A 13824-nucleotide genomic window follows, 5' to 3' on the forward strand; every position below is an offset into this window, starting at 1 on the left:
TGGGGTGACTGCGTGCACTGTAGGATTACTGGGTGCAGTCTGGGATCAGTCTGGGGTGACTGGGTGCATCCTGGGATCCTTGGGTGCAGTCTGGGATCAATCTGGGGTGACTGGGTGCAGTGTATGATCCTTGTGAGCAGTCTGGGATCAGTCTGTGGTGACTGTGTGCACTGTCGGATCCATGCCTGCAGTCTGGGATCAGTCTGGGGTGAATGCGTGCACTGTCGGATCCCTGGGTGCAGTCAGGGATCAGTCTGGGTTGACTGGGTGCACTGTCGGATCCCTGGGTGCTGTCTTGCATCAGTCTGGCGTGACTGCGTGCAGTGTAGCATCCCTGGGTGCAGTCTGGGTTCAGTCTGGGTCACTGCATGCACTTTACGATCCCTGGGTGCAGTCTGGGATCAGCCTGGGGTGACTGCGTGCACTGTAGGATTCCTGGGTGCAGTCTGGGATCAGTCTGGGGTGACTGCGTGCACTGTACGAGCCCTGAGTGCAGTCAGGGATCAGTCTGGGGTGACTGCGTGCACTGTTGGATCCCTGGGTGCAGTCTGCGATCAGTCTGGCGTGACTGGGTGCATTCTGGGATCCCTGCGTGCAGTCTGGGATCATTCGGGAGTGACTGGGTGCATATTGGATCCCTGGGTGCAGTCTGGGATCAGTCTTGGGTGAATGCGTACACTGTCGGATCCCTGGGTGCAGCCTGGGATTAGTCTGGTGTGACTGCGTGCAATGTAGGTTTCCTGGGTGCAGTCTGGGATCAGTCTGGGGTGACTGCGTGCACTGTACGATCCCTGGGTGCAGTCAGGGTTCAGTCTGGGGGGACTGCGTGCACAGGTGGATCGCTGGGTGCAGTCTGGGATCAGTCTGGGGTGACTGCATGCACTGTCGGAATCCTGGGTGCAGTCTGGGGTGACTGGGTGCACTGTTGGATACATGGGTGCAGTCTGGGATTAGTCTGGGGTCACTGCATGCACTGTCGGATTCCTGGTTGCAGTCTGGGATCAGACTGCACCCAGGACCAGACTGCGGTGACTGCATGCACTGTCGGGTCACTGGGTGCAGTCTGGGATCAGTCTGGGGTGACTGCATGCACTGTAGGATTCCTGGGTGCAGTCTGGGATCAGTCTAGAGTGACTGGGTGCACTGTAGGATTCCTGGGTGCAGTCTGGTATCAGTCTCGGGTGACTGCGTGCACTGTTGGATTCCTGGGTGAAGTCTAGGATCAGTCTGCGGTGAATGGGTGCACTGCAGGATCCCTGGGTGCAGTCTGGGATCAGTCTGGGGTGACTGCGTGCACTGCAGGATTCCTGGATGCAGTCTGGGGTGTCTGCGTGCACTGTAGGATCACTGGGTGCAGTCTGGGATCCGTCTGGGGTGACTGCGTGCACTTTAGGATTCCTGGGTGCAGTCTGGGATCAGTCTGGGGTGACTGCGTGCACTGTAGGATCCCTGGGTGCAGTCTGGGATCAGTCTGGGGTGACTGCTTGCAATGTTGGATTCCTGGGTGCAGTCTGGGATCAATCTGGGGAAACTGCGTGCACTGTAGATTTCCTGGTTGCAGTCTGGGATCAGTCGGGGTAACTGGGAGCACTCTGGGATCCCTGGGTGCAGTCTGTGACAGGTCAGGGGTGACTGCGTGCACTGTGGGATCCGTGGGTGCAGTCTGGGATCAGTCTGGAGTGACTGGGTGCAGTGTAGGATCACTGGGTGCAGTCTGGGATCAGTCTGGGGTGACTGCGTGCACTGTAGGATTACTGGGTGCAGTCTGGGATCAGTCTGGGGTGACTGGGTGCATCCTGGGATCCTTGGGTGCAGTCTGGGATCAATCTGGGGTGACTGGGTGCAGTGTATGATCCTTGTGAGCAGTCTGGGATCAGTCTGTGGTGACTGTGTGCACTGTCGGATCCATGCCTGCAGTCTGGGATCAGTCTGGGGTGAATGCGTGCACTGTCGGATCCCTGGGTGCAGTCAGGGATCAGTCTGGGTTGACTGGGTGCACTGTCGGATCCCTGGGTGCTGTCTTGCATCAGTCTGGCGTGACTGCGTGCAGTGTAGCATCCCTGGGTGCAGTCTGGGTTCAGTCTGGGTCACTGCATGCACTTTACGATCCCTGGGTGCAGTCTGGGATCAGCCTGGGGTGACTGCGTGCACTGTAGGATTCCTGGGTGCAGTCTGGGATCAGTCTGGTGTGACTGCATGCACTGTAGGAACCCTGGGTGCAGTCTGGGGTCATTCTTGGGTGACTGCGTGCAATGTAGTCTCCATGGGTGCAGTCTGGGATCAGTCTGGTGTGACTGCGTGCACTGCGGGATCCCTGGGTGCAGTCTGGGATCAGTCTGGTGTGACTGCATGCACTGTATGATTCCTGGGTGCAGTCTGGGATCAGTCTGGGGTGACTGCATGCACTGGATTACTGGGTGCAGTCTCGGATCAGTCTAGGGTGACTGCATTCCTGGGTGCAGTCTGGGATCAGTCTGGTGTGACTGCGTGCACTGTGGGATTCCTAGGTGCAGTCTGGGATCAGTCTGGTGTGACTGCATGCACTGTATGATTCCTGGGTGCAGTCTGGGATCAGTCTGGGGTGACTGCATGCACTGTAGAATTCCTGGGTGCAGTCTGGGATCAGTCTGGTGTGACTGCGTGCACTGTAGGATTCCTGGGTGCAGTCTGGGATCAGTCTGGGGTGACTGCGTGCAATGTAGTCTCCATGGGTGCAGTCTGGGATCAGTCTGGTGTGACTGCGTGCACTGCGGGATCCCTGGGTGCAGTCTGGGATCAGTCTGGTGTGACTGCATGCACTGTATGATTCCTGGGTGCAGTCTGGGATCAGTCTGGGGTGACTGCATGCACTGGATTACTGGGTGCAGTCTCGGATCAGTCTAGGGTGACTGCATTCCTGGGTGCAGTCTGGGATCAGTCTGGTGTGACTGCGTGCACTGTGGGATTCCTAGGTGCAGTCTGGGATCAGTCTGGGGTGACTGCATGCACTGTAGAATTCCTGGGTGCAGTCTGGGATCAGTCTGGTGTGACTGCGTGCACTGTGGGATTCCTAGGTGCAGTCTGGGATCAGTCTGGGGTGACTGCATGCACTGTAGAATTCCTGGGTGCAGTCTGGGATCAGTCTGGTGTGACTGCGTGCACTGTGGGATTCCTGGGTGCAGTCTGGGATCAGTCTGGGGTGACTGCGTGCACTGTGGGATTCCTGGGTGCAGTCTCGGAGCAGTCTGGGGTGACTGCGTGCACTGCGGGATCCCTGGGTGCAGTCTCGGATCAGTCTGGGGTGACTGCGTGCACTGCGGGATCCCTGGGTGCAGTCTCGGATCAGTCTGGGGTGACTGCGTGCACTGTAGGATTCCTGGGTGCAGTCTCTGATCAGTCTAGGGTGACTGCGTGCACTGTAGGATTCCTGGGTGCAGTCTCGGATCAGTCTGGGGTGACTGCGTGCACTGTGGGATTCCTGGGTGCAGTCTCTGATCAGTCTGGGGTGACTGCGTGCACTGCAGGATTCCTGGGTGCAGTCAGGGATCAGTCTGGGCTGACTGCGTGCACTGCAGGATTCCTGGGTGCAGTCTGGGATCAGTCTGGGGTGACTGCGTGCACTGTGGGATTCCTGGGTGCAGTCTGGGATCAGTCTGGGGTGACTGCGTGCACTGCAGGATTCCTGGGTGCAGTCTGGGATCAGTCTGGGGTGACTGCGTGCACTGCAGGATTCCTGGGTGCAGTCTGGGATCAGTCTGGGGTGACTGCGTGCACTGCAGGATTCCTGGGTGCAGTCTGGGATCAGTCTGGGGTGACTGCGTGCACTGTAGGATTCCTGGGTGCAGTCTGGGATCAGTCTGGGGTGACTGCCTGCACTCCAGGATTCCTGGGTGCAGTCTGGGATCAGTCTGGGGTGACTGCGTGCAATGCAGGATTCCTGGGTGCAGTCTCTGATCAGTCTGGGGTGACTGCGTGCACTGCAGGATTCCTGGGTGCAGTCTGGGATCAGTCTGGGGTGACTGCGTGCACTGCAGGATTCCTGGGTGCAGTCTGGGATCAGTCTGGGGTGACTGCGTGCACTGTAGGATTCCTGGGTGCAGTCTGGGATCAGTCTGGGGTGACTGCGTGCACTGTGGGATTCCTGGGTGCAGTCTCGGATCAGTCTGGGGTGACTGCGTGCACTGTGTGATTCCTGGGTGCAGTCTCGGATCAGTCTGGGGTGACTGCGTGCACTGTGGGATTCCTTGGTGCAGTCTCGGATCAGTCTGGGGTGACTGCGTGCACTGTGGGATTCCTTGGTGCAGTCTCGGATCAGTCTGGGGTGACTGCGTGCACTGTGGGATTCCTTGGTGCAGTCTGGGATCAGTCTGGGGTGACTGCGTGCACTGTGGGATCCCTGGGTGCAGTCTGGGATCAGTCTGGGGTGACTGCGTGCACTGTAGGATTCCTTGGTGCAGTCTCGGAGCAGTCTGGGGTGACTGCGTGCACTGTGGTATCACTGGGGACACTCTGCGCATTTTTTTTGCCATTTTTCCAAGATGGTAGCCGTACTTGCTGCCATTTTGTCCAAGATGCCGATGTGCTGGTCGTGTGTCAATACACACATATCTATATATTCATATTATGAGTACAAGTTGTTGTTGCTACCGTTGTTGTTGTTGTGGTGCCCATTGTCTGCCTGAGAAGGGACTGGCCGCGGACCCCACTGCAGGGGATGGACCAATGCCTCACCTGGAGGCGACCAATTGAAGCATTCCCCAGAGGGGACCAACCGAGGTCTCCTGCTCAGGCTGCAACCAAACAGGGCCCACGTGAGTTCGGTCTGTTCACTGCCCCGGGGTTTAATTTCTTCTCTGGGCCCTGGTTTTGGGGCCTCGGTTTAACATGTTCCTGTTCGATTGTGACCCATGTCGAGAAATGAATGATGCCTAATATTGCTCGCTGAACTGTCTTCGATCTCCCAGCTCAGATTGGATGAGTTCACCTCACCGACCATTAATTTGGATCCCCACAAACTGCTGAGTGAATGGATTAACACTTTCTGACCAAATCTTCAAAGAAGGCAGAGGGAAAATCATGCACAACAGCGATTTATTGACTTGGAATTCATAATTATCATTGTTTAAACTTTGAGTATACCAATAATAATACATATAAACAGTTGTAGACAGGGCCATCTGAGAATTGAAAAACATAATTAATAGGCAGATACTTAAAACAATGAATAACCGATTGTAAAAGTAGCTGAGAGTATCACCGTAATTCAGCATTAGCTGGATCACTGATTATCACATTATAGTTCAGATCAGTGTCTGACACTGATTTAGGATTCAGTATTTAGATATCTGACAATATACCCCACAAGATGATCGCCAGCCTAAGGAATCGAGGAGAGAATAAATTCACCCCGCGCGTGAGAGCAAAACGGGCGATAGTGAATTGGCAGCTCGTTTTCTACTCTGACTGATTTTATTTTCAATTGACTGTTGCTTTTAACGATGAGATGGACCCCTCTGCCCATTTTAGTGGACGGAACAGATCCAGCAACACGAACACAAGAAGACATGGGAAGTCCCTGGTGTTCCGATGAACATTGATCCAACATTGACCGAGTGTCCCACTGCAGCCCAGACTGAGACCCACCCTGGGCCCTTCCTGTCTGTACATTGACCCAGTGTCCCACTGCAGCCCAGACTGAGCCCCACCCTGGGCCCTTCCTGTCTGTACATTGACCCAGTGTCCCATTGCAGTCCAGACTGAGCCCCACGCTGGGCCCTTCCTCTCTGTACATTGACCCAGTGTCCCACTGCAGCCCAGACTGAGCCCCACCCTGGGCCCTTCCTGTCTGTACATTGACCCAGTGTCCCACTGCAGCCCAGACTGAGCCCCACCCTGGGCTCTTCCTGTCTGTACATTGACCCAGTGCCCCACTGCAGCCCAGACTGAGCAACACACTGGGCCCTTCCTGTCTGTACATTGACCCAGTGTCCCACTGCAGCCCAGACTGAGCCCCACCCTGGGCCCTTCCTGTCTGTACATTGACCCAGTGTCCCACTGCAGCCCAGACTGAGCCCCACCCTGGGCCCTTCCTGTCTGTACATTGACCCAGTGTCTCACTGCAGCCCAGACTGAGCCCCACCCTGGGCCCTTCCTCTCTGTACATTGACCCAGTGTCCCACTGCAGCCCAGACTGAGCCCCACCCTGGGCCCTTCCTGTCTGTACATTGACCCAGTGTCCCACTGCAGCCCAGACTGAGCCCCACCCTGGGCCCTTCCTGTCTGTGCATTGACCCAGTGTCCCACTGCAGCCCAGACTGAGCCCCACCCTGGTCCCTTCCTGTCTGTACATTGACCCAGTGTCCCACTGCAGCCCAGACTGAGCCCAACCCTGGGCCCTTCCTGTCTGTACATTGACCCAGTGTCCCAATGCAGCCCAGACTGAGCCCCACCCTGAGCCCTTCCTGTTTGTACATTGACCCAGTATCCCACTGCAGCCCAGACTGAGCCCCACCCTGGGCCCTTCCTGTCTGTACATTGACCCAGTGTCCCACTGCAGCCCAGACTGAGCCCCACCCTGGGCCCTTCCTGTCTGTGCATTGACCCAGTGCCCCACTGCAGCCCAGACCGAGTCCCACCCTGGGCCCTTCCTGTCTGTACATTGACCCAGTGTCCCACTGCAGCCCAGACTGAGCCCCACCCTGGGCCCTACCTGTCTGTACATTGACCCAGTGCCGCACTGCAGCCCAGACTGAGTCCCACCCTGGGCCCTTCCTGTCTGTACATTGATCCAGTGTCCCACTGCAGCCCAGACTGAGCCACACCCTGGGACCTTCCTATCTGTCCATTGACCCAGTGCCCCACTGCAGCCCAGACTGAGCCCCACCCTGGGCCCTTCCTGTCTGTACATTGACCCAGTGTCCCACTGCAGCCCAGACTGAGTACCACCCTGGGCCCTTCCTGTCTGTACATTGATCCAGTGACCCACTGCAGCCCAGACTGAGCCACACCCTGGGACCTTCCTATCTGTCCATTGACCCAGTGGCCCACTGCAGCCCAGACTGAGCCCCACCCTGGGCCCTTCCTGTCTGTGCATTGACCCAGTGTCCCACTGCAGCCCAGACTGAGCCCCACCCTGGGCCCTTCCTGTCTGTACATTGACCCAGTGTCCCACTGCAGCCCAGACTGAGCCCCACCCTGGGCCCTTCCTGTCTGTACATTGACCCAGTGTCCCACTGCAGCCCAGACTGAGCCCCACCCTGGGCTCTTCCTGTCTGTACATTGACCCAGTGCCCCACTGCAGCCCAGACTGAGCCCCACACTGGGCCCTTCCTGTCTGTACATTGACCCAGTGTCCCACTGCAGCCCAGACTGAGCCCCACCCTGGGCCCTTCCTGTCCGTACATTGACCCAGTGTCCCACTGCAGCCCAGACTGAGCCCCACCCTGGGCCCTTCCTGTCTGTACATTGACCCAGTGTCCCACTGCAGCCCAGACTGAGCCCCACCCTGGGCCCTTCCTCTCTGTACATTGACCCAGTGTCCCACTGCAGCCCAGACTGAGCCCCACCCTGGGCCCTTCCTGTCTGTACATTGACCCAGTGTCCCACTGCAGCCCAGACTGAGCCCCACCCTGGGCCCTTCCTCTCTGCACATTGAACCAGTTTCCCACTGCACCCCAGACTGAGCCCCACCCTGGGCTCTTCCTGTCAGTAAATTGACCCAGTGCCCCACTGCAGCCCAGACTGAGCCCCACCCTGGGCCCTTCCTGTCTGTACATTGACCCAGTGTCCCACTGCAGCCCAGACTGAGCCCCACCCTGGGCCCTTCCTCTCTGTACATTGACCCAGTGCCCCACTCCAGCCCAGACTGAGCCCCACCCTGGGCCCTTCCTGTCTGTACATTGACCCAGTGTCCCACTGCAGCCCAGACTGAGCCCCACCCTGGGCCCTTCCTGTCTGTACATTGACCCAGTGTCCCACTGCAGCCCAGACTTAGCCCCACCCTGGTCCCTTCCTGTCTGTACATTGACCCAGTGTCCCACTGCAACTCAGACTGAGTCCCACCCTGGTCCCTTCCTGTCTGTACATTGACCCAGTGTCCCACTGCAGCCCAGAATGAGCCCCACCCTGGGCCCTTCCTGTCTGTACATTGACCCAGTGTCCCACTGCAGCCCAGACTGAGCCCCACCCTGAGCCCTTCCTGTTTGTACATTGACCCAGTGTCCCACTGCAGCCCAGACTGAGCCCCACCCTGGGCCCTTCCTGTCTGTACATTGACCCAGTGTCCCACTGCAGCCCAGACTGAGCCCCACCCTGGGCCCTTCCTGTCTGTACATTGACCCAGTGTCCCACTGCAGCCCAGACTGAGCCCCACCCTGGGCCCTTCCTGTCTGTACATTGACCCAGTGTCCCACTGCAGCCCAGACTGAGCCCCACCCTCTCTGTACATTGACCCAGTGTCCCACTGCAGCCCAGACTGAGCCCCACCCTGGGCCCTTCCTGTCTGTACATTGACCCAGTGTCCCACTGCAGCCCAGACTGAGCCCCACCCTGGGCCCTTCCTGTCTGTACATTGACCCAGTGCCCCATTGGGGACCATCCAGCCCCGGATATCCGGCAGAATCAGCGCTGTGGGACCGGGTGACTGAGTCTCGTGACCCTGTCGCTGGGCCTCTGACGTCACAATGGGAGACGACGCTCGCTCAGCTCGAGCTGGAAACCGTTCAAGGGCCGTTAGGATTTAAACCTGGAGCGCGGCCGGTTAAAGGGGAGGGACAGAGAATCGGCCAAAAATATTCATATAATGAGACCAGGAATGGTTATAAATTGAAATGTTCATATTTCCACTCTCAGTCCGGGTCTGGATTCCCGCACTGACTCCAGGTTTCTCTTTCCGTTTGGACAGAACTGATTCAATGACAGCCTGAAACAGATTAAAGATTAAACAGGAAAAAAACAGATTGAACAACAGTGTAAATAACAGGGAGACGGGTTAATATTTCAATAATAATTACAGAGAAATATTACCCATAAAAGGGACTGAATCCCATTGATATTTTATTTATTACATTGAACATTAACACAAACACTCACCCGATCCGCTCCAGACTCTTGCGGGTCAGTATGAGGGAGCGGAGAGCGGGGACAGATCGGTCTGTGAAGGAGTTTGATCCCAGGGACAGATCCGTCAGTGACCGGTTTGTGCTGAGAGCGGAGACGAGATCCTCGGTACAAGAATCTGTGAGACCGACATCATCCAGACTGTGGATCAGAGAAAGAGAAATAACAGGAATCAGGGTGAATCCTGAGTGTTTATTAATAACACTGATACTGATATTAATAAACACTGTACATTATTAGTAACACTACTACTGATACTAATCATAATGTACAGTGTTTATTAATAACACTATTACTGACAATAATAATGTACAGAATTTAATAACGCTATTACTGATACTAATAATGTACAGTGTTTAACACGATTACTAATACTAATAAAGTAGTGCTCATTAATAACACTATTACTGACATTAATAATAATGTACAGTGTTTATTAATAACACTATTACTGGCACCGATAATAAAGTACAGTGTTTATTAAAAACACTATTATTGATACTACTAATAATATACAGCGTCAGACATCCAGTTATTATAAACACAATCTCACAGTGATACTCCAGTTCCTGTATTTTACAGTCCGGGTTCCTCAGAGCCGCAGACAGTAGTTTCACTCCTGAATCTCCCAGTTTATTATAACTCAGGTTGAGAACCGTCAGTGACAGGTTTGCACTGAGAGCGGAGGAGAGATCCTCGCTACAAGAATCTGTGAGATCATTACCCCATAACCTGGAGATCAGAGAAAGAAATTGGAGATAGACAGAGACGAACAGAGATAACAGGAATCAGAGTAAATTCCCAGTATTTATTTATATTATTATGACTGATACTGACATTCATGTACCATGTTCAGCATCCAATTAATATACACAATCTGGTACTTACCCCAGTTTCTGTATTTTACAGTCCGGGTTCCTCAGAGCCTCAGACGGTAGTTTCACTGCTGAATTTCCCAGTTTATTATTGCTCAGGTCGAGACCCGTAAGTGACCGGTTTGTCGTGAGAGCGGAGGAAAGATCCTTGATACAGGAATTTGTGAGATCGTTATCACATAACCTGCAGATCAGAGTGAGAAAGGAAGAGACAGAGACGATCAGAGATAACAGGAATCAGAGTAAATTCCCAGTATTTATTTGTATTATTATTACTTATACTGACATTAATATACAGTGCCCAGCATCCAGTTATTATAAACACAATCTCACACAGTCTGATACTTACTCCAGTTCCTGTATTTTACAGTGCGGGTTCCTCAGAGCCTCAGACAATAGTTTCACTCCTGAATCTCCCAGTTTATTGCTCCCCAGTCTAAACACAAACAGACCGAGAGTGAGAAACAAACTGAATCCAATCCACGATCTGATACAATTTTTCTCTGATATTACAGGAAACACTGAAAAATCTTTTGGAAATTAATAACCAGATTTCCCTGTCACTGACAATGAATCGCACTCTGTCCGACGCTCCATATATTCAGGGACTGTCAGTAAATGTATTTATTAAATAAACTGCTGTCTGTGTGAAGCCTTTAAATGTCCCTTATTCCGGTCTCATCCCCTGATGATCAGAATTACCCTCCTGGATGTCAGTGACCGGTCCCGTCATGTTTGGGGAAACTTCTCTCATTTCTGCTGCTTCTTAAATTCCAGATTTTATGGGAATGGGGCGATTTTCCCCGAATTAAATGATAAAGCGGTGATTATCTGTACTTTATGCAGTATTATATTAATCTGTATAATATCTCGGGGTGAGTTATATTGTGAAACGACGCTAACTGCTGCTGTAAAATCCGTCCCACAGGATTTTATGTCACAAGGAACGTTTATTGTGTTCTGTTACAAGTTTTCAATGTCCCTGCACTCCGAGATTATAGGGGAGGGGAGTCTCTCTGTTTTATCACATTAAACTGGCTCTACATTTAGTTCAGGTGTAACGGGCCTGACAGTTCTTGGGAATTTTCTGAAGTTCCGTCGCCGAACAGAGCCTCTCACAAATTAGGGCAGATTATGGGTAATTCCCGACACTGCCCCTGGTTCACCCAGGAGCCTCCCGCTGTGTGTGGGGCCTCACCGCTGGCCGGTGTGTGTCTGTACTCCTGGGCTCATATCCCACAACCCGTTCGATTGGAACCTTTTTACCGGCAGATTTTAGTTCACAAATCCCACTGAAGTGTCGGCCTGGATTAATGAGCGAGGGGCCTGAATCCACGACCTTCTGACTCAGAGGCACGAGTGCTGCCAGCTGGGTGAAGAGATGGTGGATGTATTGGAGAGTGTGAAGGGCAGTGTCATTGATGAGTTAAGATAACATACCGACGTCCAAAGGGGAAAGCTCAGCCCGCCCATTGACCCCGAAAGCTGTGTTTTGCTCTTTGTTACTGAATGATTGGAGTTTCTGCTTCCCTCTCCTGCACACGTTGACAGTCCGGTGTCACCTGCACCCACACCTCGGTAAGAGGGAGGGATGCTCCGACACACAGACTGCTCAGTTAGTGTTGGCCAACGTGGAAGTAATAGTGAGAAGAAATCTCTTCAATGGGCGTATCTCCGACAGTAAGAAAAAAACAGCAATAAATATTATTTAATGCAATTAAATTATCAGACTCTTTCAGTGACCTGTATTTACTGATCCGATAAAGACTGTAAAATCCCGACTCGTTCACAAGGATCAATTTTAGATTCTTCAGTCCTTAGGGAATTACTAACCGATCCTCTTATCATTTGTCATGTTTGGGTTGAATCTGCTTCTCTCTGGTTTAACAGAACTGTTTGTTTCCCTTCATTATGGAGCAACAATAAAATTTGTGCCTGTTTTACAATTGGCCTAACAGTTAGAGACAAATAAACAGTTACCTCAACACCTGGCATTTGTGCAGTGCGGGTCCCAGCCGCTGGAGTCCTTCACACTGGATGGAGCATTTCTGTAGATCGAGGTGTTTTATTGTATCACAGAGTCCAATGACATGAGACAGCACCGCACAGTCAATCGGGGTCAGTCGCAATCCACTAAATGTTAGTGTTTCCATCGATCCCACTGTGACCCGAGCCAGTGTTTTATTTTGAGACTCAAACAGGTAGTGGAATGTGTTCAGGAGGTTCCTTTTCCCAGTTTCACTCTCTGTCTTTCCAATCTGTCCTTCAACCTTCTCCTTCACCCAGTCAATCACTCCGCAGATCGTTTGATGAAGAAATGGACCCAGAAACTCCTCCAGGGGCCGAGCTGACTGTGAGGAGGAGAGACCAACAACAAAACGGAGAAATATCTCAAATCGCCCATCTTCCTTGCTGTGGGCTTCACTGAGGAGTTTCCGGATGTCCCCTGGATCTGGAGTCAGGAATCGTGCGAGTGCAGCTACAAACTCTTGGATGGTGAGGTGCGGGAATGTGTAAACCACACTCTGGGCAGAATCATCTCTCTCCAAAAGTTCCATCATGAACCCAGACAGGAACTGGGAAGGTTGCAGATTGTACTTGATCAAATCTCCATTTCTAAACACAATCTTCTTCTCGGAGACTCCAGTGAAGGCCATCTCACCGGCCTTCAGTAACACATCACGGGGGGATTCAATCTCTCGGCCATGGTTTTTCAGAATGTTGTAAATATAGTAGGAATATAGTTGGGTGATGGTCTTGGGAACTCGCTGCTGTTTCCTGTCTCTTTGTGTGAAGAAGGGACCCAGTGACAGACCGAGGATCCAGCAGTAGGAAGGGTTGTAACACATGGTGTACAGGATCTCGTTCTCCTCCACATGTTTGAAAACAGCTGCTGCCACCGTCTGATCTTCAAAATACTTGTTGAAATATTCCTTCCGTTCTTCACCAACAAATCCCAGGATTTCAGCCCAGACACTGATCTCAGCCTTTTCCAATAAATGTAATGCAGTGGGGCGGCTGGTCAATAGCACTGAACATCCTGGGAGCAGCTTAGAATCATAGAATCATAGAAGTTACAACATGGAAACAGGCCCTTCGGCCCAACATGTCCATGTCGCCCAGTTTATACCACTAAGCTAGTCCCAATTTCCTGCACTTGGCCCATATCCCTCTATACCCATCTTACCCATGTAACTGTCCAAATGCTTTTTAAAAGACAAAATTGTACCCGCCTCTACTACTGCCTCTGGCAGCTCGTTCCAGGCACTCACCACCCTTTGAGTGAAAAAATTGCCCCTCTGGACCCTTTTGTATCTCTCCCCTCTCACCTTAAATCTATGCCCCCTCGTTATAGACTCCCCTACCTTTGGGAAAAGATTTTGACTATCGACCTTATCTATGCCCCTCATTATTTTATAGACTTCTATAAGATCACCCCATAACCTCCTACTCTCCAGGGAAAAAAGTCCCAGTCTGTCTAACCTCTCCCTGTAAGTCAAACCATCAAGTCCCGGTAGCATCCTAGTAAATCTTTTCTGCACTCTTTCTAGTTTAATAATATCCTTTCTATAATAGGGGGACCAGAACTGTACACAGTATTCCAAGTGTGGCCTCACCAATGCCCTGTACAACTTCAACAAGACATCCCAACTCCTGCATTCAATGTTCTGACCAATGAAACCAAGCATGCCGAATGCCTTCTTCACCACCCTATCCACCTGTGACTCCACTTTCAAGGAGCTATGAATCTGTACTCCTAGATCTCTTTGTTCGAAAACTCTCCCCAACGCCCCACCATTAACGGAGTAGGTCCTGGCCCGATTCGATCTACCAAAATGCATCACCTCACATT

General features: G+C 52.5%; 1 protein-coding gene across 3 annotated transcripts; it reads right to left on the bottom strand.

Moving 5' to 3' along the window:
• Positions 1 to 5053: 5053 nt before the first annotated feature.
• LOC137315454 (NACHT, LRR and PYD domains-containing protein 3-like) lies at positions 5054 to 13185 on the bottom strand. 3 transcript variants are annotated; one of them, XM_067980135.1, is made up of 6 exons: positions 11952 to 12831; positions 10321 to 10407; positions 9985 to 10155; positions 9658 to 9828; positions 9070 to 9237; positions 5054 to 8899 (listed from the first exon to the last, which is right to left on the bottom strand). In XM_067980135.1, the coding sequence occupies exons 1-6, from the start codon at positions 12818 to 12820 to the stop codon at positions 8812 to 8814; spliced, it is 1554 nt and encodes a 517-aa protein (XP_067836236.1). In that variant the 5' UTR covers positions 12821 to 12831; the 3' UTR covers positions 5054 to 8811. The 3 variants fall into 3 exon arrangements, with proteins under 3 accessions (XP_067836236.1, XP_067836238.1, XP_067836237.1); XM_067980137.1 differs by lacking the exon at positions 9658 to 9828 and having other exon boundaries at positions 11952 to 13185; XM_067980136.1 differs by lacking the exon at positions 9070 to 9237.
• Positions 13186 to 13824: the final 639 nt, after the last annotated feature.

This window comes from Heptranchias perlo, unplaced genomic scaffold (assembly GCF_035084215.1).
Source record: "Heptranchias perlo isolate sHepPer1 unplaced genomic scaffold, sHepPer1.hap1 HAP1_SCAFFOLD_55, whole genome shotgun sequence".
NCBI classification, from domain to species: domain Eukaryota; kingdom Metazoa; phylum Chordata; class Chondrichthyes; order Hexanchiformes; family Hexanchidae; genus Heptranchias; species Heptranchias perlo.

Excerpts from the sequence above, each read along its gene's own strand:
- LOC137315454 (XM_067980135.1), bottom strand. The coding sequence starts at position 12,820 with ATGTGTTACAACCCTTCCTACTGCTGGATCCTCGGTCTGTCACTGGGT. Across the intron at positions 9,829-9,984 it reads TGTAAAATACAGAAACTGGG|GTTATGGGGTAATGATCTCA; the intron begins GTAAGTACCAGA and ends TCTGATCTCCAG. Across the intron at positions 8,900-9,069 it reads AAGAGTCTGGAGCGGATCGG|GCTGTCATTGAATCAGTTCT; the intron begins GTGAGTGTTTGT and ends AATCTGTTTCAG.